We start from the raw sequence: 25,423 nt of genomic DNA, 5'->3' as shown, positions 1-25,423 counted from the left end.
TACTACGGCGTATCCCTCCTCCTTCCCGGACTCCTGATCACGACCCGGCCCAGCCCTCCGCCCTGCCACACTGTGATTCGCACACATACATTCAGAGTTAGATGTCAAACTAAAGACCACATGTACAATTTATATTTCTCACAGGGACCTGCAAGCATTCTCTGTCAGCAACACTTGCCTGGAGTTTGGTCCAGCAGATACTCGTGTCATCCTAAAACTGTGACCGGGCTATGTGCCCAAGGTTCTTATGACCCCCTTCAAGGACCAGGTCGTGAACTTGCAAGCAAGCTGCCCCAGGAGGAGTCAGACCCAGCCTTCGTTGCTGTGTCCGGTACGTGCTTTGCATATCTATTTGGACCGCATGCAGAAGTTTAGATGTTCTGAGCAGCTCTTTGTCTGCTTTGGCAGATGGCGGAAAGGGAATGCTGTGTTCAAACTGAGGCTGCCCGCTGGGTTGTCGATGCCATTTCCTTGGCCTTCCAGACTCAGACCATGCCCGCCCCCTTGTGGGTTCGAGCACACTCAACGAGAAGTGTGGCATCCTCGTGGGCACTGGCCAACGTTACCTCCCTAAGCAGACATCTGCAGAGAAGCGGGCTGGGCAACACCCAACACCTTTGCAAGATTGTACAATCACAGGGTTGAGTCGGTCTCATCTCGTGTTTTGTCAGGTCCGAGCCGGTAGAACTCGGTAATACGGAACAGCCGACCTGGTGTTCCGCTTGCACCTAGCGCCCTTCACCAAGATGATCCAGTGTGCTTTCTCTCCCAGGTTAGCCACCAAGCTGTAGCTTCCTGGATGTTCTTCCTCCCTAGCCTTCTGGCCTGCATATCCAGCGGAGGAATTTGCGACCAGACCCACTACAAGCCGCAAGTGCTCTGTACTGGGGTAGGGCTCCACAGGCTTAATTCCCTCTTCAAGCAACTCCCTGTGATTAATTTGGCCCACTGTCGGCGGACCCGCATCTCCCTTGGGCAGTCCCTCTGTCCCCGGTCACTGTGTTTGTAGAGCTCCTCCCTCATTAGGTAGGACCTGCCACCGCGCCACTCCCACATGTGGATTGACAACACATGTGGTGCCACATATCACCTCCCCCTAGTCTGGGCAGGATGTGGTCTCCACAGGGAGACCTGTGGAGACCACAGGTCTTTTCCCCCTGAAAGAATAGGATCGGGAAAGATCGCCTTCCCCGACGCATTCATGCATTCATAGCTTTAAGATAGCCCCAGCCGCTTTATGCTCTGGCTTGCTCCCATTATGGTAATGTAGCGCCTGTTCCCTCCTTAGGGGTGCTGGGAACCTAAGGTCTGTATATGACACCTTTTTCTGGGGGCATTGGGGAGTGTTACGTGTGACCGATACAGTTGCTTCTAGCATGCAGCAGCCTGCTTGCACCTGTGTCAGCGGTTCACGTAACATGGTCTAGTGCATGGCGCTTTGAAATGGGACCCCTTGTGTCACTACATTCGACACAATGTCGAGTGATTGACAGAAGGGGAACTTCATGGTTACTGTTGTAACCTCCGTTCCCTGATGGAGGGAACGAGACGTTGTGCCCCCTTGCCGCGACCCTAGACCTACCAATGTAAATGGCCGTACCTTATTCTCGGCTCCTCAGTGCAAAAACCTGACTGACAGACGCACGCTTGCTTCCCTTTATACCTGTGTGTCCGGGGGCGGGTCATGCAAATTCTGTCTTCCAATTTCTCATTGGCCTTTTCTCAAGTTCAGATGTACGTGAGGCTCTCAAGAAAGACCCCTTGTGTCACTACATTCGACACATGTCTCGTTCCCTCCATCAGCGAATGGAGGTTTCAACAGTAACCATGACATTTAATTTTGTTATATACGTGCTTGTGGCAGTTACGTGGCGGTGGCCCGACTAAAGTTGGACAAAATGTGTAACTGACATGCTCTGCTTTAAGTCAGGTGTCAATCAGTCTGTGCAACGCTGCATTGAACATGTCAATGGCTACCTGAATGTTGGTTACACCACCTGAGTTTGATTGGGTGCTCAAATATTTATAATATTTAAAAATACAATTGTTGCACTGGTTATTTTTTATCATAAAAAATGTATAAATTATTATAATAAAAATAATAAATTATCATTCTAATGATAATAGAATATTAATAATCAATAATAATACACAAATATTATCAAAATGACATTGAAATCAGAAATTTGAAACATGTTCATCATAGTAGAGAGTAATTGTTTAGTGTGAATTATACATTGAATGTGGAATAACTTTTGAATAAAGTGTTTTTGGGCATTATAGATCTCTTTAAAAGAGATAACGCCCATACTAATTCAAGCCAAGGTTTAAAAGCATGTACGGTACAAAGTTTTCTTTTGTTCTTCTGTAGTAAGGAGTTTTTGATAACTGTCTCTCAGGGAGAATGGAGTTCCAGTGATTTCTCTGAGTGATCAGAAAGACATTGCTCTAGAGGTGACGGTGAGGAACAGGAATGGAGATGATGCTCATGAAGCTAAAATGATGGGACAGTTTGATGAATCTCTGTCATACTCTGGATTCAGATCTCTGAGAACTACAGTAAGTGTATCACACATTTAAAACACTGTAATCTGTCTTTCAACATATTAGTGAGTTTAGCCTCGTTTACACCTGGAATAAAGATGCATTTGGGGTGATCTGATCACATGCGGTCATCCCTAAATGCAGGTCTAAATGGAGTCTTAAAGGTTTTGTGATTGGATCACAAAAACCACATACGACTGTGGTTATAAACGCATGTGACCACATCACATCTGAGGTGCAAATGCTAATCCGTCCTGTATGCGTCCCGGAAGCAGTGAAGCACCACCCCTCACCTGTTATTCGATTAGAAAATGTAAAAAAGTAGATACATGCACAATCACAAGAGCATCACAGATCTTCTTTAGTTTGTCTGATATCAACCCAGATGACAAGCACAAATTCTTGAGGCTCCTTTAATACAGGTAATCCACTAAAATAATGGATAATTCTGCTTGACATTTTGCATTTGTGCTTAGGTTAAATTTCAATAGAATCTGGGAGAAACAGCACACCATTCTTTTTCATGCTTTCTTTGTCTTTTCTGACATTGTTTTTCAGTTACCCTTGGTTCATACTCTAAAGTCCTTACAATAGCAAACCTCCCCTCTGGAGATCTACACTGAAGCCCTTAAAAACACCTAGTAATTGTCCAATGGTCAATCTTTTATGCTACAGTATAATGGTGTGTAATTGAATCCCTGTCATCCTATAGGATAAGCATGTGATCTGTGCAGCCAATCAGAACGGCTCTCTAGCAGATTGTGAGCTGGGAAACCCATTTAAACGAGATTCAGAGGTCAGTAATACTTCAAAGATGCCCTATTGTTCATTGTCTAATTTATAGAATGCAATAGTCTGGGGGAAAAATCCCATTCCTTTTTTCATAGGGGAATTGATTGTAAACATCTCGTTTAATAAATTTACAGACAGACCTACAGTGAGTTCCGAGGTTGTTAATCGATGGAATATGCTCCTGTTGAAGTCTCCAGTCTTGTTATTTTAACTTCATTTTTTAAAATTCGTGTTTAATAGTTGAATTCCTGATGAAGAACTACACTACCCATGATTCTGAGGGAGAAAATCTACCGATCAGAGAATTGCAGTCAACAAACCACGTTAAAAGAGCTCTGCAGCGAAAACCCACTCATATGATGCATATATCTGAATAAATGTTAAACACTATATATTTCTATACTTACTGTAAACAACTTTAAATCAAGAGTTTAATATTTTTTTACATCATTCGCCATTCTTCATGGGATTGTAGGTAATTCCATCAGTAAAGATGTACGATTTTGTTTAGTTTTTGCTTCAAATTAAACATTTTAATGTTTTAAATTAATCTCAGTGCTGTTTTGTTTGGTTCATTGCTTGGAGCTCTTTTAAGTTGGATTTATGAAATCCCTATGGAAGAAATGAATGAGAAACATGGCTGAAAAAGTGAGCAGGCACTGTTGTGATCTATTGTCATCTAATATCTTATAAATGTTTTGTAGGTAACATTCTATATCATACTGAGCACTGGCAAGATTTCACTCGACACCAAAGAGGTGGAGATCGACCTTCAGCTGGAAACGTAAGTCTAATCTCGAAAATGTCCTCTGCCAGAAAAACAGTATTGGTTTTGAAATGTTTGGTATTTTAATAAAAATGTAACCATTAGGCATTTTCATTTTGTGATAACTGATATAAATGTTCTCCTACAGAACGAGTTTACAGGAGGGAATAGGCCAAATAAAGGCCAAAGCCAAGGTGGTGATTGAACTTCTACTTTCTGTACAAGGGTATGCATGTTCATTTTATTTCTCATTTGATCAGGAATCACTAGGAGGTGCTTAGATGTGTATTACTTGACAATGATACCAACACAAATGTTTTACGCATTTATTATGTTCAAGTAATGTAAGTTTTTGTGATGTACATGTCACAGTTGGACTGATTGTAACTTTATTTGAAAGAATCCAAGCTTCTAAAGCAAGGGATTCAAGGTCAATCCCAAGCAGGGTTTATTAAGAAGAATTAAAGAATGACTGAAATCAGTAACCTGCTCTATTAACACCATCCTCTTGAGCAAAACACTTAACCCCAGGATAAAAGCAGCTGCTAATGACTTCTGTATAAGCATACTGTATTGCCACCATCATGTACTTACCAGGACTGACTCTGTACACACGTCATGTTTATATCTGAATGTTGTGTTGTCTTGTTAATCAGGTTGGCCAAGCCCTCTCAGGTGTATTTTGGAGGTGAAGTCAGAGGAGAAAGTGCCATGAAGACAGAGGAGAATGTTGGCAGCTTGATTGAATATGAATTTAGAGTAAATGTTCAAATAATTCTTTAGAATCAGTCATATTTTGGGCTGTCAATCCGATAAATTCTTTTATCAAATTAATTACATGAAATGCTGATTAATTAATCAAATGTATCGCATATATCAGTATTTGCAGAATATTAAAAGCTATTCAATATATACTGGTTAAATAATTATATTTACTTGAGATCGATTCTTTTTTCACACATCGATAATCAGAACAATTACCCAACGATTATCGACATATATCAGCATTTTTTCAGATATAAATAGGGCTGCTCATTGCACAGTAGACTTTGTCACTTCAAACATATTTCTCAACACAACTTTGGTAAATGTGAGCGGCAGGATAAATTAAAGAGAGTCTGACAGATGACATAACACATTCTAAAATTCGAAACTATTATTTTCTATGAAGTTACACACACCGCTGCTGCCACTCTCCATCTACAGAGGCTGCTCAAAATTCTGTATCTTTCATATAGCATGCACTATGTATTTTCAGTTACAAGTATGTTGTTTTGTTATTTGACAGTTTAATTGAAAAATACAGAGAAATTGCATAATCATTTCTAATCTTTCAGTTTGTGCAGTTACACCAGTTTCATACACTAACCTGCAAACTCGTTAGCATCACTTTGTTAATTCTTGAAGAGGTACAAAAACCTTCGTAATGTTTGTGTGTATGGTGACAGCAACAACATTAAAACCACTGACAGGTGAAGTGAATAACATTTACTATCTCATTACAATGGCACCTGTCAAGGGGTGGGATATATTAGGCAGCAAGTGAAAAGTCAGTTCTTGAATTCCATGAGTTGTAAGCAGGAAAAAATGGCAAGCTTAAGGATCTGAGCGATTTGACAAGGGTCAGATCATCTCCAAAACGGCAGGTCTTGTGGGCTGTTCCTGGTATGCAGTGGTTAGTACCTACCAAAAGTGGTCCAAGGAATGACAACTGGTGAACCAGCGCTCATTGATGTGCATGGGGAGTGCAGGCTAGCCCATCTGGTGCAAAACTTAATGCTGGCCATGATAGAAAAGTGTCAGAATGGGGGTATGGGGCTGCGTAGCCGTAGACCGATCAGAGTGCCCATGCTGATCCCTGTCCAGCACCGAAAGGGAATACAATGTGCATGTGAGCGTAAGAACTGGACCACTGTGCAATGGAAGAAGGTGGCCTGGTCTGATGAATCACGTTTTCTATTAGATCTGGGGAAGACCTGGGGAAGAGATGGCAGCAGGATGCACTATGGGAAAATGGCAGGCCAGTGGAGGCAGTGAGATGCTCTGGGCAATATTCTGCTGGGAAACCTTGGGTCCTGGCATTCATGTGGATGATACTTTGACATGTACCACCTACCTAAAGATTGTTGCAGACCACGCACACCCCTTCATGTCAACGGTATTCCCTGATGGCAGTGGCCTCTTTCAGCAGGATAATACACCCTGCTACACTGCAAAAATTGTTCAGGAATGGTTTGATATATAATACAGATAATTACAAATACATTACATTATTGTAATGTGGAGTGGTGGTGGTGTAGTGGTCTAAGCACCATAACTGGTAATCTGGTAATCAGAAGGATGCTGGTATGAGCCCCACAGTCACCGCCATTGTGTCCTTGAGCAAGGCACTTAACTCCAGGTTGCTCCAGGGGGATTGTCCCTGTAATAAGGGCTCTGTAAGTCGCTTTGGATATAAGCGTCTGCCAAATGCATAAATGTAAATGTAAATGTATTGTGCCAGACGAGTAAATCTTTGATTAGACAATACAAAAAGTCTACGTGCAAATGCATCAGGTGGATGATTTTGGAGCATCTCACTTTGGTTGCGTCACATCATAAACAGTGTTTTTAGGACACTGTGTCAAGTTAAAAGTAGTTTGAAACTTAGAAAAACATGTCTTGAAAGCCCTGCATTCAGAGGTTGCGCTCCTTTCTGCTGTGATTGAACGCAAGAATGTGCCATCATCTTGCTCTGTCTGCTGTCGATAAGTGAGATTAGTTGCCGTCACGTCATTAACAGAATTTTTAGGATGCTGTGTCACATTAAATCTAGTTTGAAACTTAAAAAAACACCTTTTGAGAGCCCCGCATTCAGAGGTTGCACTCCTTTCAGTTGTGTTTGAACGCAAGAATGCTTCCTCATCTTGTGTCGTCTGCAATCGGTAAGTGCAGATTTTTGCCTGTTAGCTGGAGATGAGCTTACTGCCCCCTGCTGTGTCTCTGATACTCACAAAAACATGAAGGTGTCACGAATGAAGCTAGGAAGCAAGTTGCAAGTGACAATAAGTTTATTGACAGTCAAAATGTGAAGATTGGGGAAAAGTCCGGGGTGAAGGTTTAGTAACGCAGGGGCTCCAATGGTCAGATAAATAGGGTGAGAAGAGTGATGAGGAGTGCTGAACACACACGACGAATCCGGGTAACAGCCAACTGAACACGAAACGGGGACAATGAGGGAACTGGACTGGAACTCAGAGGGATCAACACAACCGGACATCACAAACAAACGATCTGACAAGGAGATGAGAAAGTGGTGAGTATTTAAAGGGAATTGAAATGAGTAACAGCTGGTGAAGAGGAGTGATTGCGGCTGAGCGCTGATCACGGTAACGAGTCGTCACGCCCACACATCCACGCACACACACACACAAGTAATAAACAAAGCACGAGACAAGGAAGAGACATAGGATTTAAAAACCGTGACAGTACCCCCCAGGAACGCCTCCTGGCGTTCCCAGGCTCCCTTACCTGCCGATTGTAGTTATCGATAAGGGAGTGATCCAGAATATCTCTGGCCGGTACCTAACTTCTCTCCTCCGGACCGTAACCTTCCCAGTCCACCAGGTACTGAAATCCACGTCCCCTCCGTCTTGAGTCCAGAATACGATTGACCGAATAAGTAGGTTCCCCATCTACGAGTCGCGGCGGGGGGGGGGGGGAACCGGAACCGGCGGATTAATGCGGGAATAAAAGACGGGTTTTATTTTGGATACATGAAAGACGGGGTGAATTCTCCTGAACGCCGGAGGAAGGTTGAGGCGGACTGCCACCGGACTAACAATCTTGGTGACAGTGAACGGGCCAATGAATTTGGGTGCAAGTTTATTAGATACGGAGCAGAGAGGAATGTTCTTAGTAGAAAGCCACACTTTTTGACCAACAACGTATACGGGAGGCATTGACCGGTGGCGATCAGCTTTGGCCTTGGTGCGCGACCCCACTTGGAGTAGAGTCTCACGGGCCCTAGTCCAAGTGCGGTGACACCTCTGGACGAAGGCGTGAGCGGAGGGGACCGCGACCTCAGATTCCAGACTAGGAAAAATAGGTGGCTGGTAACCTACACTACACTCAAATGGAGATAGGCCCGTGGATGATACTGGTAACGTGTTGTGGGCGTACTCAACCAAAGACAGTTGCTGACTCCACGAGGAAGGATTCTTGGATACCAAACATCGTAACGTTCTCTCCAAGTCCTGGTTGGCTCGCTCAGATTGACCATTGCTCTGGGGATGAAACCCTGAGGACAGACTGACAGTCGCTCCCAGTAATTTACAAAATTCTTGCCAAAATCTGGACACAAATTGGGGTCCTCTGTCAGAGACAACATCTGTCGGGAGGCCATGTAGCCGAAAGATGTGGTCAATGACAATCACCGCTGTCTCCTTGGCTGAGGGTAATTTGGGCAAGGGAATGAAGTGGGCCGCCTTCGAGAACCGGTCCACCACGGTTAAAACTACCGTGTGCCCCTGGGAGGGTGGGAGGGCGGTAATAAAATCTAGAGCGATATGGGACCAGGGTCTCGACGGCACCGGCAGCGGTTGAAGTAACCCATCTGGGGGTCGATTGGAACTCTTACCAGTGGCACAGACTGAGCAAGCCAAAACAAAACTGTGAACGTTACGAGCCATCAGAGGCCACCAGAATCATTGCTTGACTAAAAACTTAGTTCGAGTAACTCCTGGATGACAAGCCACATTAGAACAATGTCCCCACTGAATAACGCTGGACCGTAGCCCCTCCGGCACAAACAAACGGTTCGGTGGGCACCGAGCCGGGGGCGTTACCCCTTCTAAGGCCGTCTTGACCTTCGATTCGATCTCCCATGTGAGTGTAGAGATGAATAGCGTCTCTGGTAAAATGCACTCAGGAGTGGACGGGCGTTCGGAGCGATCAAACATACGTGATAAAGAATTGGGTTTGATGTTCTTGGAACCCGGGCGGTACGAGAGAGTAAAATCAAAACGACCTAAAAAAGAGCCCACCGATCCTGCCTGGAGTTTAATCTTTTAGCTGTGCGAATGTATTCCAAGTTACACATATATGAACTGATCGACCATGTCTAGCAGCACGTCATTAACTAGTGCCTGGAAGACTGCTGGGGAGTTGGACAGGCCGAACGGCATGACCAAGTATTCAAAGTGCCCCCTGGGGGTGTTAAAAGCGGTCTTCCATTCATCCCCCTCCCTGATGCGGACCAAATGATATGCATTACGTAAATCCAATTTCGTGAAGATAGATGCTCCCTGCAACCTCTCGAAAGCCGAAGACATCAACGGTAGAGGATAAGTATTCTTTACCGTGATGTTGTTCAGCTCCCGGTAATCAACACAAGGTCGCAGAGATCCATCTTTCTTCCCCACAAAAAATAATCCCGCCCCCGCTGGAGAAGAGGAAGGGCAGATGAATCCTGTAGCTAGAGCATCAGAAATATATTTCTCCATAGCCTCCCTCTCTGGAACCGAGAGTGAATATAACTTGCCCTTAGACGGAGACATACCTGGCAATAACTCTATGGCACAGTCATAGGGACGATGTGGAGGGAGAGAAGCCGCCCGAGACTTACTGAACACCTCCTTCAGGTCCAGGTACTCCACGGGCACGTTAGATAAATCCACAGTCTCCTCCTGAAACACAGGGACAGAAACAGACGGACAGGCAGACACAAGACTTATGACATTGAGTGCTCCACGCCGACACGGACTTAGACTGCCAGTCCACTTTAGGGTTGTGACGGGTGAGCCAGGGATGACCAAGGACGATGGGGGCAAGAGGAGTGTCCAGTATGTAGAAGGAGATGGTCTCGGTGTGATTGCCTGATGTGACGAGAGTGATGTCTTCAGTGGCTAGGGAAATGGTGGGAAGTTCCTGGCCATTGAGGGCGTGTACAGCAATCCGATGAGTGAGAGACCTGAGGGGAACTTGGTGGTTGAGTGCAAAAGTGTAGTCCATGAAATTACCTTCGGTCCCAGAATCCAGAAGTGCTCGACAGTCGTGACGTTGGGTTGACCATTGGAGTCTTACCGGAAGGAGAGTAGATGTGGATGAGGTCTTCTCGGCGGAGATTTTAGAAAAGCTCGACAAAAACTGGTTTCACCTGAATATAATTCTGGAACCGGTAGGCGGGGCTTCGACTGGGAGGGGACCGCTGATGGTGGTTGAGGAATCAGCGGTGCGGGCAGCACAGTGGGAGCTCGCAGAAGTTGGATTTGCTGGGTGAGTCCGGACACCTGCGCCACTAAAGCCTGAACAGCGCGGGCTGTGTCATTGAGATTCTTCTCTTGGTTCTCCATACGAAGTCTGCTGTTGTTCACGAATTCTTCTAGACTGTCTGAACTGTTACTCGCTGCTTCCATCTTGTGATCAGATCGTTCTGTCACGAATGAAGCTAGGAAGCAAGTTGCAAGTGACAATAAGTTTATTGACAGTCAAAATGTGAAGATTGGGGAAAAGTCTGCGGTGAAGGATTAGTAATGCAGGGGCTCCAATGGTCAGATGAATGGGGTGAGAAGAGTGATGAGGAGTGCTGAACAAACACGACGAATCCGGGTAACAGCCAACTGAACACGAAACAGGGACAACGAGGGAACTGGACTGGAACTCAGAGGGATCAACACAACCGGACATCACAAACAAACGATCTGACAAGGGGATGAGAAAGTGGTGAGTATTTAAAGGGAATTGAAATGAGTAACAGCTGGTGAAGAGGAGTGATTGCGGCTGAGCGCTGATCACGGTAAGGAGTCGTCACGCCCACACATCCACGCACACACACACACAAGTAATAAACAAAGCACGAGACAAGGAAGAGACATAGGATTTAAAAACCGTGACAGAAGGTGGTTCTTCAACCTTGAATTGCTTCAATGGTAGAAATATTCCTTATTTCATTGCGGGGGTATGATTAGTTGCGTTAATTTTTTTGTTTTATTTTTTCCATAATTAGTTGCACTGAATTAACATGTTAAATTGACAGCCCTAGTAATAATGAGCCTTTTCAGATACTACATCAGGCATTTAAAAAAACAGCTCCAAGTACCAAGTGAGCATATTTTCTGTTTGTTGCAGGTAATTAACTTGGGAAAGCCTCTGAAGTCTTTTGGAACTGCTTTCTTGAACATCCAGTGGCCTAAAGAGAGTTCTGTGGGGAAATGGCTGCTGTATCTCATGAAGATTAGCACTAAAGGTCTGCAGTTAGTCACCTGTTCGCCTGAGAGTGAGATAAACCCTCTCAGACTGAGTGAGGTACTAAACAGTTTCCTAACTTACCCACCATTTTCCTCATGTATTTTGAAACTGGTTACATTTAATACCAGATTTCTAGATTATAACTATATTAAAAATCTAATATTTCTGAATCTAACATTCAATGTTCATGTTTAAACCCATTGTAAAATAGCCAATAAATGCACATCTGTAATCGACCGCACATCAATTGAATGCAATACCAATTTGCTACATTGCTTGACAGTGAATTTAAAGTTGCATTCAGTAACTTTTGTCTTTGTGTTATTTAGGACTTACACTGATACCTAGTGGCTTGGATGCAGCATCATTTAAAATCAATAGTTTTCAGTTTCAGATGAGATTGTAGAAATTTAGTATTCACAGTCATTCATGATTACTTTAATCATTGAGTGAAAGTGTGTGAAATGTGAAAAGGGTCCATTGTAAACAGCCTACAATTCAGCTAATTAATTATATATCAAATACTAATAAACTGATTATTATTGGTAGTAATTTAAACTTTTTTTTTTGAGCATCGGTGTCATTTTTTAATATTGTTGTGACCATTGTTTTTGCAGAGCACAAATTCTGCCTAAATAGACACCTTATATGTGGTGTAATCACTTTAATACATGGTCTCGACTCTTATTACTTAATTCTCTAATATTTGATTAAGTACTAGGTTAACACCAGGAACCCCATGAAATGTCTGGCTAATATTGATACTAAACTAAATAACAACATGTGTCGACTTTCAGGAGTCGACCGTAGCTAGGAGAAAACGAGAGCTGGAGGAGAGAAGATCATCTGAAGGGAATAAAATATCCCTCTTCACTGACAAACGCAAACACAAGACTCTGGTAATGGGATGTAGTTATTAGTATCTGGGTTTTAGGAGTGATAGGCACAAAACTGCTTCTTGTATTGAACTTCTTTATCTCTTAGTCATGCACAGGTGATGCCAAATGTGTGGAGATAAAGTGCCCTCTACAGGGCTTGGACAGCAGTGCAGTCATCATTTTGAAGTCACGCCTGTGGAATTCAACTTTTCTTGAAGTAAGAACAATATGTAAATAGTGTTTATTTTGATTCCTTGAAAGAGTCTCTATTACATCTGCTAAAACCATAAATGTTTCCCCTTAAAAACAGGATTTTGCTTCCTACAATTACCTGGATATAATGGTGAAAGCCTCCATAATTCTGGATGTTTCTGCCAAGAACATTGTGCTCAAAAATCCTGGGACACAGGTAATGCCAATCGCCTTTTACTAGTGTAAAAGAGATACTAGAATCAAACAACATACACAACTTTTTTGATTGAACAGTTTTCAATCAAAATGTTGAAGCAAAAGTGTTGCTGTGTTAGGGAGTAATTAAAAGTGATGCTACCAGCGTAATTACATGTTTTAGTAGCGTGACTCACTAGTAGTAGCACAGCTGGGAAATAGTGTAGAAACATTGTAAATAGTGCAAAATACTGTAGCTTTCTCAGAAACAAGCTACTATAGAGTACTTTGTCTAACATATAGTTGTGCAGCATGATAAAATGTCTGCTCTGTGGCCAATAGCACTCAAATAACTTTTATTCTGTAACTCTTTTAGAAAGTAATTTGTAAAGCACTTTAAAAACACTGTTTAAAAAGGTGCTTTAAAAATTATATTTTATGTATGTTTTAAAGGTGTGTTGTGAAAGGTGCTATACAAATAAAACTGACATGTACTTACTGTCTCTCATATTTGGCATTAATTGAAATTGGTTCTTTCAGATGGTTAATGTTGAAAATTATTCACTGATTGTTTTCACTATCCCTGTACAGTGTTGTATTCTAGAAGTATTTTGTTAAATACTGCTGTTCATCACTAAGATTCTTTTATATAAATTTAAATTGTGTTCTGTAATATAAATTAGGATGTTTCTAGATTTGTTTAGTTTGATTTAGTGTTAATATATGTGTTCAACAGTGTTGGTTAATTTGTCGGAGACGGGTTAGTTGCAAAATGTTTCACATTTTGGGTTAAATCTCACTAATCAAACAATCTACACCACAATACATTTTTTTGTCACAAAACAAGTGAAATGTTACAATTTACCCCAATAGAATTGGGTTAGTTTAACGTTTGGTTTCATTAAAGGGATATTTCACCCAAAAGTTCTCTCATCATTTACTCACCCTCATGCCATCCCAGATGTGTATGACTTTCTTTCTTCTTGAGAACACAATTAGTAAATTAGGATTAAATTAGGAGAACACAATTAGGATTAGTAAATGATGAGAGAATGTTTGATTAAGCTTAACCTGTATGGGATATGGAGCATTTCTTTTAACTACTTTAAATTAGTTGCTGGGCAAGTTACAGTTTCAAAGTAGTGTATAGTTACCCAGTACTGCTGTTTTCTTACTGTACATCTGATGGGCAGGTGAGACTGACCGTGTTCCCAGAGAAGACAGTGACTCAGTTCGGAGGCGTTCCGTGGTGGATTATTCTTGTGGCTGTATTAGCTGGAATCCTAATGCTGGCTCTTCTAGTGCTGTTACTGTGGAAGGTAAGGTGGTAAAACACATCCCGAAACATTGAGATCCAAAGACATTAGCATCATGACCTAGAGCTGCCAAAGATGACTTCTGAAAGAATGTTTTCATGTGGATTTGTTTAAATGTTCTTTTCTGCGTTTGTTTTCATTTTAAATTATCATGTACTATCTTTGCAATGCTAAAATAATAGTAAAGTAGATGTTAATTACTCTGTCTAAGCTATATGGTATCATATACTGTAATTTGATATACAGTATTTTCTTCCCTTCAGCTTTAATAGTCACAAAATGATTCAAAATTATTTGGAGACTTAAGTCACACTTAAAATGTATGAATGTCATTGCATTAGATAACAAAATGTCAAACCAATTGGCTTTCCTTTTTTTAAGAAAGAGAGCTCAATCAAAGAGAGCTTTCAAGCAAAACCTTTCACAAAAAGAAGTTTGCTGGGTTTTAAATGATAAAATATATAATAATAATAATAATAGATTTCCTGTTGAAAAAAACCCCCCAAAAAACATTTGGACACTTCTGGTTGTCAAACGTTAGTGGAACATAACATGAGATGTTTGCAATGACCCCTGAATCTGCCCCCTCTGTAGTGCGGTTTCTTCAAGCGAGCCCAGAAGGACGAGTACGATGCCGCATTTCACAAAGCTGAGATACACACTCAACCCTCAGATAAAGACAAACTGTCCACTGAGGCCTAGTTCTCTTCACCAGGGTAAAACACGATCGCTGCAGCAGAGTTCGTGTCTGCATGATGTGTCTAACTGTTCACTAACTCAGCTTTTGCTTTGACTAAAGGAAGGGAAAGACACGCTGCACAGCGTGAGCCACTCTTAACAAACCGTTTGAAACTCAGTTTTGTTGTGTTTTTTGAGATTGCCTCTTTGTCAGTGAGCAGTCGATGGATGTGCTTTTAATTGTGATGTTTTGTTAAGCATGTCCCATCACTCCCTGTGTCCTTTGTTCTCCAAAGCTCATAAAAACTGTGATTTTAAAGGGGTCATATCATGAGGAATTACATTTTCCTTGAACTCGGAAAGTTCATCAAAGCTTGTGCTGTGTACCACCTGCTGCTCTGCAGATCCTTTTGAAGAATACCAAAATTAGAAACAAATCGTAGTTTTTAACTAGCCTGTGAGCTTTGTTGAGGCGTGCTGACTGCCCCCTGCTGATGCGGATTGTAAAAACACTTGCTCCAACAGTATAAAAATACATACTTTTATTATGGAATTTCCATGTGGAGTAGGTGGCATGCGTAAACATTTTTAACACATAATTTTTTCTTATATTATTCATCACACGTAATTAACGTGTTATATCGACAGCCATATTTTTAACAAGCCTGATCTTGATTTTCCACAAAAATTTATGTTGGCTCATCCCTTTCTTGAAAAAATCTAGGTTATAGTGAGACACTTACAATGTAAGTGAATTGTGCCCAAACAGTAAACGTTAAAATACTCACAGTTTCAAAAATATAGCCACAAGACTTAAACAATATGTGTGATTTTAGGCTACAGTAATACATTTTCATTTGAATACACACCATTTTCTCTACTTTTTGGACTTCTGTTCGAAAACGAGCTTCAAGTTGTAGTGTGGATGGGGAAATTGGAGATATCCGAAAACGATTATGTATTTTTTGTCATGTGACGCAGTCATGTGTTCCCTATCAAAAAGCTACACTTTGATGCTGCACTGATTTATCTCTTTGGGAACAACTTTAGGTGTGACTAGCTGTTAATATGTATGCAACACGTCAATGAAATTGACTAGAATTTATAGCCTCTGCTGATGACATCATTGGATGCACCTGTAGCAGGGCTATAAATAGATGCATCACAGGTGCATCGTCAGATTTTTTTGTCTTCAGATCATTCTGTTTGTTGTGTTTCTTGACTGGCAGAACTTTCTACTTTCCTCTGTTAGGAGTTAGAATTGTTAGGCAGTGCGCAGAAACCTTTCTCTTTCTCTTTTCTTAAAAAAAAAGAAGAAAAAGAATGACTGATGAACAAGGTAAGCGGTGTGTGTTCCCATGTTTACGCTCTATGGCTGAAACGGACACACACCAGTTTTGTTTTGTGTGTTTGGGGGAAGAGCATGCTGCTATTGCATTGGGACGGGTGCTAGCATTGCGATCTGTTTACAGTCAAAATGCTTCACACTCGTCTCGCTTACTTCCAAGAGCCAGCGCCCACTCTTTCTTCATGGGGCTCTCACATAGATCTTGTTGAGGAGCGAGAGACGGGTCAGTCCCTATTGCGGGTTATCTCTCGCCTGGCTCGGCATCATCACCCCCTGGGTCTGGACGCGATGGCACATACATGGCCCAGAATATGCCTGTATGCATTTCCCCCGGTTTCTCTGCTCCCGGGAGTCTAGGCCAGGGTTCGCCAGCAAGGGTCCTGCCTCTTACTGATAGCACCGCGCTGGCCGAACAGGGTATGGTTCTCTGAGATAATGTCTCTTCTCGACGGCTCGCCTTGGGTGATTCAAAACCTTCTGTCCCAGGCGCAGGGGACAATATTTCATCCCTGGCCCGAGCTGTGGAACCTTCATGTTTGGCCCCTGAAGGGTACAAACTGAGGGACACTGGGCTTTCACCTGAAGTTATCAAGACCATTCTAAGTGCTAGGTTCTCCATCTACTAGAAGAAGTTACGCCAATAAATGGGGTGTATTTGAAAGATGGTGCAGTGCACATAATGCAGATCCAACTAACTGCCAAATTGCTTCAGTTATGGACATATTCTGCTGGAAAAATTAGCAGCAGGCACATGCTCCGCCACTCTCAGGGTTTACGTGGCCTCTCTATCGGATTGCCACGCCTTGATTGACGGGGTGTCGTTGGGGAGACACCCTCTGCTTGCTCGCTTCATTCATGAAGCCATGTGACTGAGACCTCCTGCTAGGACCAGGATCCCTTCATGGGACTTAGCAATAGTCCTTGAGGGTCTGGTTGAGACCCCCTTTGAACCTCAAGAGTCAGCATCTGATAAACTTCTGACACTCAAGATGGTTTTTCTTATGGCAATTACTTCTCTAAAAAGAATTGGGGATCTACGGGCTCTGTCTGTCTTGCCAGCCTGCTTAGATTTTGCCCCAGGAATGGCTAAAGCAATTTTTCACCCTCATCCTGACTACCTGCCAAAGGTTCCTTTCTCGACTCTTGAAGCCTTCTGCTCCCTGCCGTTTACAATGCTGGAGCAGGAAAGACTTCAAAGAATTTGTCCAGTCCGTGCTTGTCCACCACACTAGCCAGTGGTGTAAGTCAGGGCAACTATTAGTTTGCCATGGGGGCCGCAACAGGGGGGCGGCTGCCACCAAGAAGACAATGTCGCATTGGGTGAGGGATGCTCACATGGCCTACGAGGCACGTGGTCAAGCTTCGCCAGTAGGTATCAGGGCTCAGTCTACCAGAGGGGTCGCCTCCTCTAAAGCCTTGGCTAGAGGTGTCCCTCTGCAGAATGTTTGTGATGTGGCAGGCTGGTCCTCTCTGCACATATACATAAGATTGTATAGTTTGGATATTCATGCCACTCCGGGCTCTTATGTCCTTGAGTCAACATCACAAGCTCATGTCTGAGACCTCTCGCGCTCTTGTGAGCACAACAACACAACAGTAAGGGGTCCGGACATCCACAGTGCTGCGGCGTGGGTATTTTCGTCCCAAAGCGCTTAATCAGCACAGCATCAAAGTGTAGCTTTTTGATAGGGAATGTCTCGGGTTACTTAACTGTAACCCCTGTTCCCAGATAAAAGCGGAACGAGATGCTGCGCTTCATTGCAACACTGGGATGCCACACTCTTCAGACAAATACCCGACGATGCACCTGTGACGCATCTATTTATAGCCCTGCTACAGGTGCATCCAATGATGTCATCAGCAGAGGCTATAAATTCTAGTCAATTTCATTGACGTGTTGCACACATATTCACAGCTGGTCACACCTAAAGTTATTCCCAAAGCAATAAATCAGTGCAGCATCTCGTTCCGCTTTTATCAGGGAACACGGGTTACAGTTAAGTAACCCGAGACGATCCATTCAACCAAAACAATCAAGATGGCAGCCTGTGTTATAGCGCTGTTGTTGTGCCTGCTATTCACTTTGATAGCATTGGTAAAAATAAATGTTACTTTGTACAACCTTCACATTGTATTCCTTTAAAGGCGACTGGAAGTTTACTCTGAATTGTTGTCCGGAGAAAGAACACGAGGACAATTGCGTTTCAGCCCATACATGCAACTGCAAGTTTTTGCATGCACAGTAAGGGGATTTAAGAGTTTTCATACTTTTCTTTGAGGATGAGAAACTTTTGGAAAACACTTGAAAATGGCAGTGTGGACGAAGAGCATTTAAAAAACAAAAATGTTGTTCTCAAATCTGGATTAATAAAATCACTTACTAACCTTTTCTCTGTAAAGTTATATCCAATTTTACAACTTCGTTCAAAAATTTACAACTTCGTTGAATGACGACATTATGCCATAAACCCTAATATGACCATAAAATTATGCTTTATACCAAAGGTTCTTAAACTTTCTCGGCCCAGGATCCAAATTCGAAATTTTGTGTACTTTGGACCCACACTTACAAAAAACGCATAATATGCTATTTCCAATATCTGATAATTTATTCACCTTTTATGTCTAAAACAATTATGTAGACAATGATGTAGACAGACTATTAAAGAAATCATTATTATTCTTTCAGACTAAAAATATTTGAACATGGACACTCTCCAATTGTAGAAATAAAGAAAAAATATCTTTGTATTTTTTGTAACCTCTACAAAAATGTACCACAGCAACTATATATACCATAAAATACCATAGTTACTACAGTTATGGTTAATAAAATAAAAGTGTTTCAAAAGATAAAACTGGTGGTTACCTTTTAGTTAGGAAAAAGTAGAAAGATTCTTAATGCTTTTTACACAGTTTGAAGTTCCCTTATGACTCAGTACAATCGACATTGCATGGTAACGCATGTGGGAGTGCCTTTTTGTTGAAACCTCTTTACAATAATGACAATATTCTAAAATTGGCTATGGTGTTTGAGCCCTGCCTATTTTGGTGCGAAACTGTCCGCTATAATATCAGGTGCACAAACACCATTTCTTCAGAAATTCTTTCTTCAAGACAGTGATCATCTCTTGTCTAGAAGCCCTCTACTTTGCAGTCGATATACATGAGTCAGCAGGTGGACATTCTGATCCCCTGCAGTGCTCCGGCGAACATCACACTGCCCCTTCTGTGTTACCCAAGGATTCACACAAGGAGGCACGGTGGGGCCGCGAGGTCGAGCAGGATGCCTTTGAGGTGGTCATCATGGTACAAGCCCAGTGATCCCCTCAATCTCTCCAGAGAGCATGTTTTCCGATACGCTATGCGCGAGATGAGCTACAACCTTCTGAAAGAGCGTGCGGCCTTGACTCATGCAGCGGTTCTGATGCTGGGGATGATAATGACGATGTCACGTCTCTTGCTGCATCATGGTTAGTGGATGATGCTGCCGCCCCTACCCCAGCGAGGGAGAGGAACGTGCACACACCACTGACAGGGAGCGGTCGAAGAGCTTCACCTTGAGTGGTCTCCCCCAGAGGAACCTGAACAGTCTTGCCTCGATGAATTGTTCCTGCAGTCCGGACACCGTCAAATGGCAGCATCCCGCAAATCTGCCCCATTCTTCCCCGAAGTTCATAACAAACCTTGTCTGCATGCTCGTGCAGTGACGTCATCCTCTTTAATGTGGATCACGGGGGAAGAAAACAGTTATGCGAAATTACCCCCTGTGGAGGATGTGGTAGCGGCACACCTCTGCCCAGCGAGTAAGAGGCCGTGGAAATCACGCCCCATACATCCTATCAAACTGTGCCAACAATCATCCGCACTGGTGGGAAAGGTTTGCTCAGCGGCAGGACAGGCTGGATCAGCACTCCACACAATTGTGTTGCTCCAGTTATTTCAAACCAAGCAAACCTCAGGCAAATGGATGAGCACAGCTTCGATCCAGAGACATTCAAAGAGCTCTGCACCGCTATAGATTTAGCACTGCATGCCACGAAAGTCACTTCGCAGGCCATCGGCAAGTCTATGAGCAACCTGGCATTTCTGGATCGACATATATGGCTGACCCTCACAGAAATTAGTGATAAGGAAAAAGCCATTGGATGCTCAAGTGACTCTTTGGCGGCTCTGTGAATAACCTTGCTTCGCATTACGTCACAACTCAGCAGCAGTCACAGGCTATGAGACACTTTATGCCCAAACAGAGTATATCACAGCCGGTTCGCCCCCCGCGCTCGACTAAAAGCCCCATACCCGCTGCCTCAACAGCACCTACGTATCACCATGGGCAGCAAAAGTGGAAAGCAGAGCCCGCAGTTCCCTCCGGGTCTGCTCCAAAAAAGGCTCAAATGGAGACACAAATCATTGTTCCCCATCTCCCCACTACTGTTTGCCGGAAAAGGAATATTGTTGTTCACAATATTGTTCAAAATGTTGTTTCTGTGTCCTGCACTCAAATGAATGCCATTAAAAATGCAATATGTCAAAAAAGAATACAGCATTTGTTGCAAATGCACGAGATGCTCACACATTCTCAAAAAAGAGCCCCTTTCCTCTTCAAAGCGCTCACATTATGCGCAACCGATTCCCTATAGTGAGTGTCGCATCATATCATACAGTGAGCAAAACGGATATTTCAGAATGGGTGCAAAAAATTATTGAACATTGTTATACGATCCAATATGCACACCGGCAACCTGTTTCAACTGTGTTCTGTCTTCCACGGTTTTACCCGAATACGCGCCAGTGTTACGAGCCAAAATACACAATCTCATTGGAATGCAATAGAGATTGTATCAAATTGTCAAGCACAAAATGGGTTTACAGCCATTATTTTCTTGTTCCAAAGAAAGACGGCTGACTTCAGCCAATCCTGGATCTGAGACTCTTAAATCGCACACTTATAAAGCGCCCATTCAAAAGGATTACTCAGAAACGGATCTTATCGCATTCCTACACGATTGGTTTGCATCGATAGATCTGAAGGATGCGTCCTTTCATATCCAAATTTTACGACATTTCAGGATGTTTTGAGATTCACGTTCAAGGGAACAGCATATCAATTCAAAGTTCTGACCTTTGGACTGTCTCTGGCTCCTCGCACATTCACAAAGTGCATCGGTGTGGTTCTCGCCCCTCTGAGACTGAGCGGCATACGCATCTTGAACTACCTCGCCGATTGGCTGTTACTGGCGCAATCAGAGGCTTTGTTATGCCAGTACACAGTCTTACTGCCTCAGCCATTCTACAATGTCTGTCTCAGTTAAAACTGGGGAGAACACTTCTGTTGAAGCTCTTTCAGAAAGCATTGGGATATATGGTGACGGCACCCGACAGATGAGACCTCTTCAGTGCTGGCTGAAGTGCCGTGTGCCACGACGTGCTTGGCGCCAATGGTGCATGCTCATCACTATATCCTGCGGCTGTATAGCTGCTTTAGCACCATGGACAGCTCCTGCATTTTACCAACCCAAGTTATCAGGTAGAAAGTGGTGACAATGTATGCTTCCAACACTGGTCGGGACAGTGTGCGATGGACTCCCAACTTTCGACACCTGGACAGGTGCATGGAGGGTGTGGCACATCAACCGCCTAGAGCTATCGGCTGTATTTCTAGTCTTGAAGGCTTTTCAGTCAGAAATAGTGTCTGTCATGTCCTGGTTCACTCAGACAACATGACATTAGTGGCATATATAAACCGCCAAGGCAGAATTAATTCACCGCCACTGTTGAGACTGACGCATCGCCGCCGCCAATGGAGCGAGCATCATCTCCTCTCCCTGAGAGCGACATATGTCCCAGGCCGCCTGAATTACAGTGCAGACCCATTGTCATGCCAAGGGGTGATGCCAGGCGAATGGAGACTGGAAACTGTATTGAGGATTTGGGAAATATTGGGCAAAGTGTAAATTGATCTATTTGCCTCAGTGGAAGATGCACAATGTCCCCTCTGGTACTCGAAGTCCCAAGCGGACGCAATGGCATGCAAATGGCTGGCGAAACGCAAATAAGCGTTTTCCCCCAGTAGGCCTAATTCACTCTGTCATATGCAAAGTTTGAGAGGACAAGGAAACGAATCTATTAGTTGCACCGCAATGGCCCAACCAGCCATGGTTTCCGGAAATTATTGAGATGCTGTACAGCTCCCCATGGGAAATACCGCTGAGGAGGGATCTCCTCTCTCAGGTATAAGGCACAATCTGACATCCCCAGCTCCAGCTGTGGAACTTACATGTGTGGCCCCTGAACGGGGTGCACTGCACACACCAGAACTGACGTGTTCAGTCATGAATACCATTTTACTGGCCAGAGCACCATCCACGAGATACATGGTAAGGACTCAGTAAAGTGCCCCATACATGAAATTCAAATATTTATTCAAGAGCAATTATATGCAGGAATCACCCCATCAACGCTCAAAGTGTTGTGGCCACTAAACCTGCGTATCACGAACATGAAGCTGGTGCCTCTATAGGCAAGCATGATTTAATCATAAAGTTCCTTAAGGGAGCAAGGTGATTAAACCCACCTCAGCCGGCTACAGTCTCGACTTGGGACATAACTTTAGACCTAAAAGCTCTCACAGGGACCCCTTCGAGCATTTGGACTCTATTTGCTCATGCACTACTGCTGGCTCTGGCCTCAGTAAAACAGGCAGGTAACCTGCATGCACTATCAGTGGAAAATTCATGTCTGGAGTTTGGCCCTGGTCTTTGAAGAGCCACTGAAAACACAGGAAAGCTATGTACCCAAGGTCCTAAGCACGCCCTTCAAAGCGCAGGTGGTTCACCTTCAAGCCTTGTTTCCTCCATTTAATTTGGATGAGGAACAATCATTGCATTTCTTATGCCCTGTGCGGGCAATACAGGCATACGTTGAGCGTACCTGCCAGTTCAGACTGTTGATGCAATTGCTCTGGCTTATGAGTCGCACAGTAAGAATTGACAAATTGGTGTTAAAGCACACTCAACTAGAGGCATGGCCTCCTCATGGGCATGGATGAATGGTGTGTCCTTACAAGACATATGTTTTGCACCAGGATGGTCCTCTCAAAAAACATTCGTAAGATTTTACAACCTAGACGTAACGTCTCTTTCTTCACAAGCCCTCTCTGTTAGAGCACTTGCTATTCATTGGCCAAATATATATATGCCCTTCCCTTAAGTACGGGCTCCCCAACATTTACACAACCACCTGCACATGAGTATTCTACATACTCATGCCGGTCACCGTCCCACAAGACTGCAAGACCATGTTTCCTCTCTGGGAAGTTAGGTCGTGTAGTGCAGCGTGATGGGTTTATGTTCCCCATATGCGTTACTACACAATGAAGAGTGTACTGAGTCGTAAGGGAACGTCTTGGTTACATACATAACCAGCCACACTAAAAGACTTAAACATGAGCAATGTGCACCTGTTTGTGCACCTGTTTTTATAGCGGACTGTTTCATGCCAAAACAGGTGGGGCTCAAACGCCATAGCCAATATTAGAATATTGGCATTATTTTAGAGAGGTTTCAACTAAGAGTCTAAGAAGGCACTCCCATATGTGTCTCATAATGTCTCATTACCTTCGTCTCAGGGAACCGAGGTTACGTATGTAACCGAGACGTTTTATAGTAGGCTTGGTAACAATAATTACAGCTAAATACTATGGTATTTTGGCAGAAACTATGGTTACCATGGTAAATGGTTAATTCATTTCTGAATAATAGTTTCAATCGAACAGAAAAAAATCTATATATTAGTCAAGCTGACCATTATTCGTCATACTGATGTCTTTCTATTTATTTAGGATTGGACTGTGAAAAATGAAGGGCATAACAGACAACAGTAAGCTATTGTTTGTAAGCAACACTTTATTAGACAGTACTCACACATTTCTGCTCATGTTCAAAGATACATAATTCTAATCTATTTTCCTAACTTGAAAAACTACTTTTCGTCTGACAGAATTTTCATGGTTTTCTCTTAAGTGAGGATGTTGTCTTATTAAGGGCAACTTATTACTTTGAACTTGCCCTTAAAACGCATTGTTGGCGCTCCTCTCCTCATTTTTCTAATCCTATACAATATATAAAACCGAGACAAACAACCGAATCTTTGAAATTATAATTTTTATGTTTAGCTAGTGTACACCTTATGAAAAATGCATCACCTGACAGCACTCCCACATAATCTAATTTAGTGTAGAAAGAGCGTGCCTATCAAAAGATATTTAGAAAAAAGCAGAAAGACATTCCCTACCAGTGCAACAACATGGAAGAGTGCTCTATGTGTATTTGCTCTTAGCAATTTCAGTTACACTTACAGAGAAATAATTACACTAATATTATAATGGATCACGACCCAATTTGGGTCCCGGCCCATAGTTTAAGAAACGCTTTAAACAATATTACAGCTCAAGTCATACATGAGTTTTAACAGAAGAATTAATGTAAGTGCTTTTATAAAATTATAAACTTCACATTTCTCCCTTTAAACCCTTAAAAAATTGGCCCACACTTCCATTGTAAGTGCCTCACTGTAACATCGATTTTTTAAAGAAAAGGCTCAATTTTTTTTGTGGTAATTAACATTATGCCACAAATGCTCTTTATTGAGCTTAACTTGTATTGAACACGGCATAATCCTATTACAGTTTGAGCAGCACATTTCAGTGTAGATTGTTTTATGAATGTCACAATTGCAATGCAGACTTTGCAAAGAGTCTGTTATTGAAGGATGGGGAAGTTAAAATCTATTTTGAATTATTTTCACAGCAAACCTGCAGCTCGTGTGTAAGCACTGGAGCACAGGGACTTGCGCTGTTACGCCCGTTTCACACATACTCCGTTTGCAGTGCGTATGCGGTGCGTATACGGTACAGGAGCAGCACGCGCTATAGTGCTTTCACATATGCTGCGTTTGCAGTGCACTACTGATCCGCAGTTTCTGTGTGACACAAAATCAAAAATGTGTAAGGAATTTTGATTTTAAATCCAAACGTTAACTTTGAGATTGTTTAATGCATTGGAACAGTATGAAAATGTCACGAACCCCGCTCCTCTGCCCCATCCCCGCTTCGTCGCACACACACTCACTCCCTCGACCTCACTCTCTCGCTCCGCCCCCTCGAGCTTTTCATGCTCTTTTTGCACGCTCGAGCCCTCACACCCACTTTGCTGCTCCTCGCTCACATGCTCGTAGGTTATCTCCCTTCCTCGAGTTTCTCACGCGCTTCCAATCCCCAGAACATTATGACCACCTGCACTCGCGTCATCTGCACTCCTGCACATTAGTTTCACCTGCACTCGTCTCGTCACCTTTCATTGTTTACACCTGCACCTTCCCCTATAAATACCACAGCACATCCGTTTCACGGGGGTTGGTTATTGTATTTAGATTCCCGTGTCTTTGCCCCCCGCTAGTCTCGTCTAGTTTTGACCCCCCTTTGATTCGT

General features: G+C 43.0%; 1 protein-coding gene across 3 annotated transcripts in view; it reads left to right on the top strand.

The window, feature by feature from the left end:
* Positions 1-25,423, top strand: part of LOC127654918 (integrin alpha-6-like) — a 76,311-nt gene that overhangs the window by 46,985 nt on the left and 3,903 nt on the right. For 2 of the 3 annotated variants that reach the window (XM_052142475.1, XM_052142478.1), the window contains exons 15-24: positions 2,400-2,559; positions 3,257-3,340; positions 4,041-4,120; positions 4,251-4,328; positions 4,759-4,861; positions 11,210-11,386; positions 12,127-12,228; positions 12,314-12,424; positions 12,518-12,616; positions 13,788-13,913. In XM_052142475.1, the coding sequence (XP_051998435.1) occupies positions 2,400-2,559; positions 3,257-3,340; positions 4,041-4,120; positions 4,251-4,328; positions 4,759-4,861; positions 11,210-11,386; positions 12,127-12,228; positions 12,314-12,424; positions 12,518-12,616; positions 13,788-13,913 (1,120 nt within the window). Of the gene's footprint in view, positions 1-2,399; positions 2,560-3,256; positions 3,341-4,040; positions 4,121-4,250; positions 4,329-4,758; positions 4,862-11,209; positions 11,387-12,126; positions 12,229-12,313; positions 12,425-12,517; positions 12,617-13,787; positions 13,914-14,504; positions 14,627-25,423 lie in introns of all 3 variants that reach the window. The other variant, XM_052142476.1, reaches the window with a different exon arrangement.

The sequence above is a fragment of the Xyrauchen texanus genome, chromosome 14 (assembly GCF_025860055.1).
Source record: "Xyrauchen texanus isolate HMW12.3.18 chromosome 14, RBS_HiC_50CHRs, whole genome shotgun sequence".
NCBI classification, from domain to species: Eukaryota; Metazoa; Chordata; class Actinopteri; order Cypriniformes; family Catostomidae; genus Xyrauchen; species Xyrauchen texanus.
This window is presented reverse-complemented; position numbering and strand designations above follow the sequence as displayed.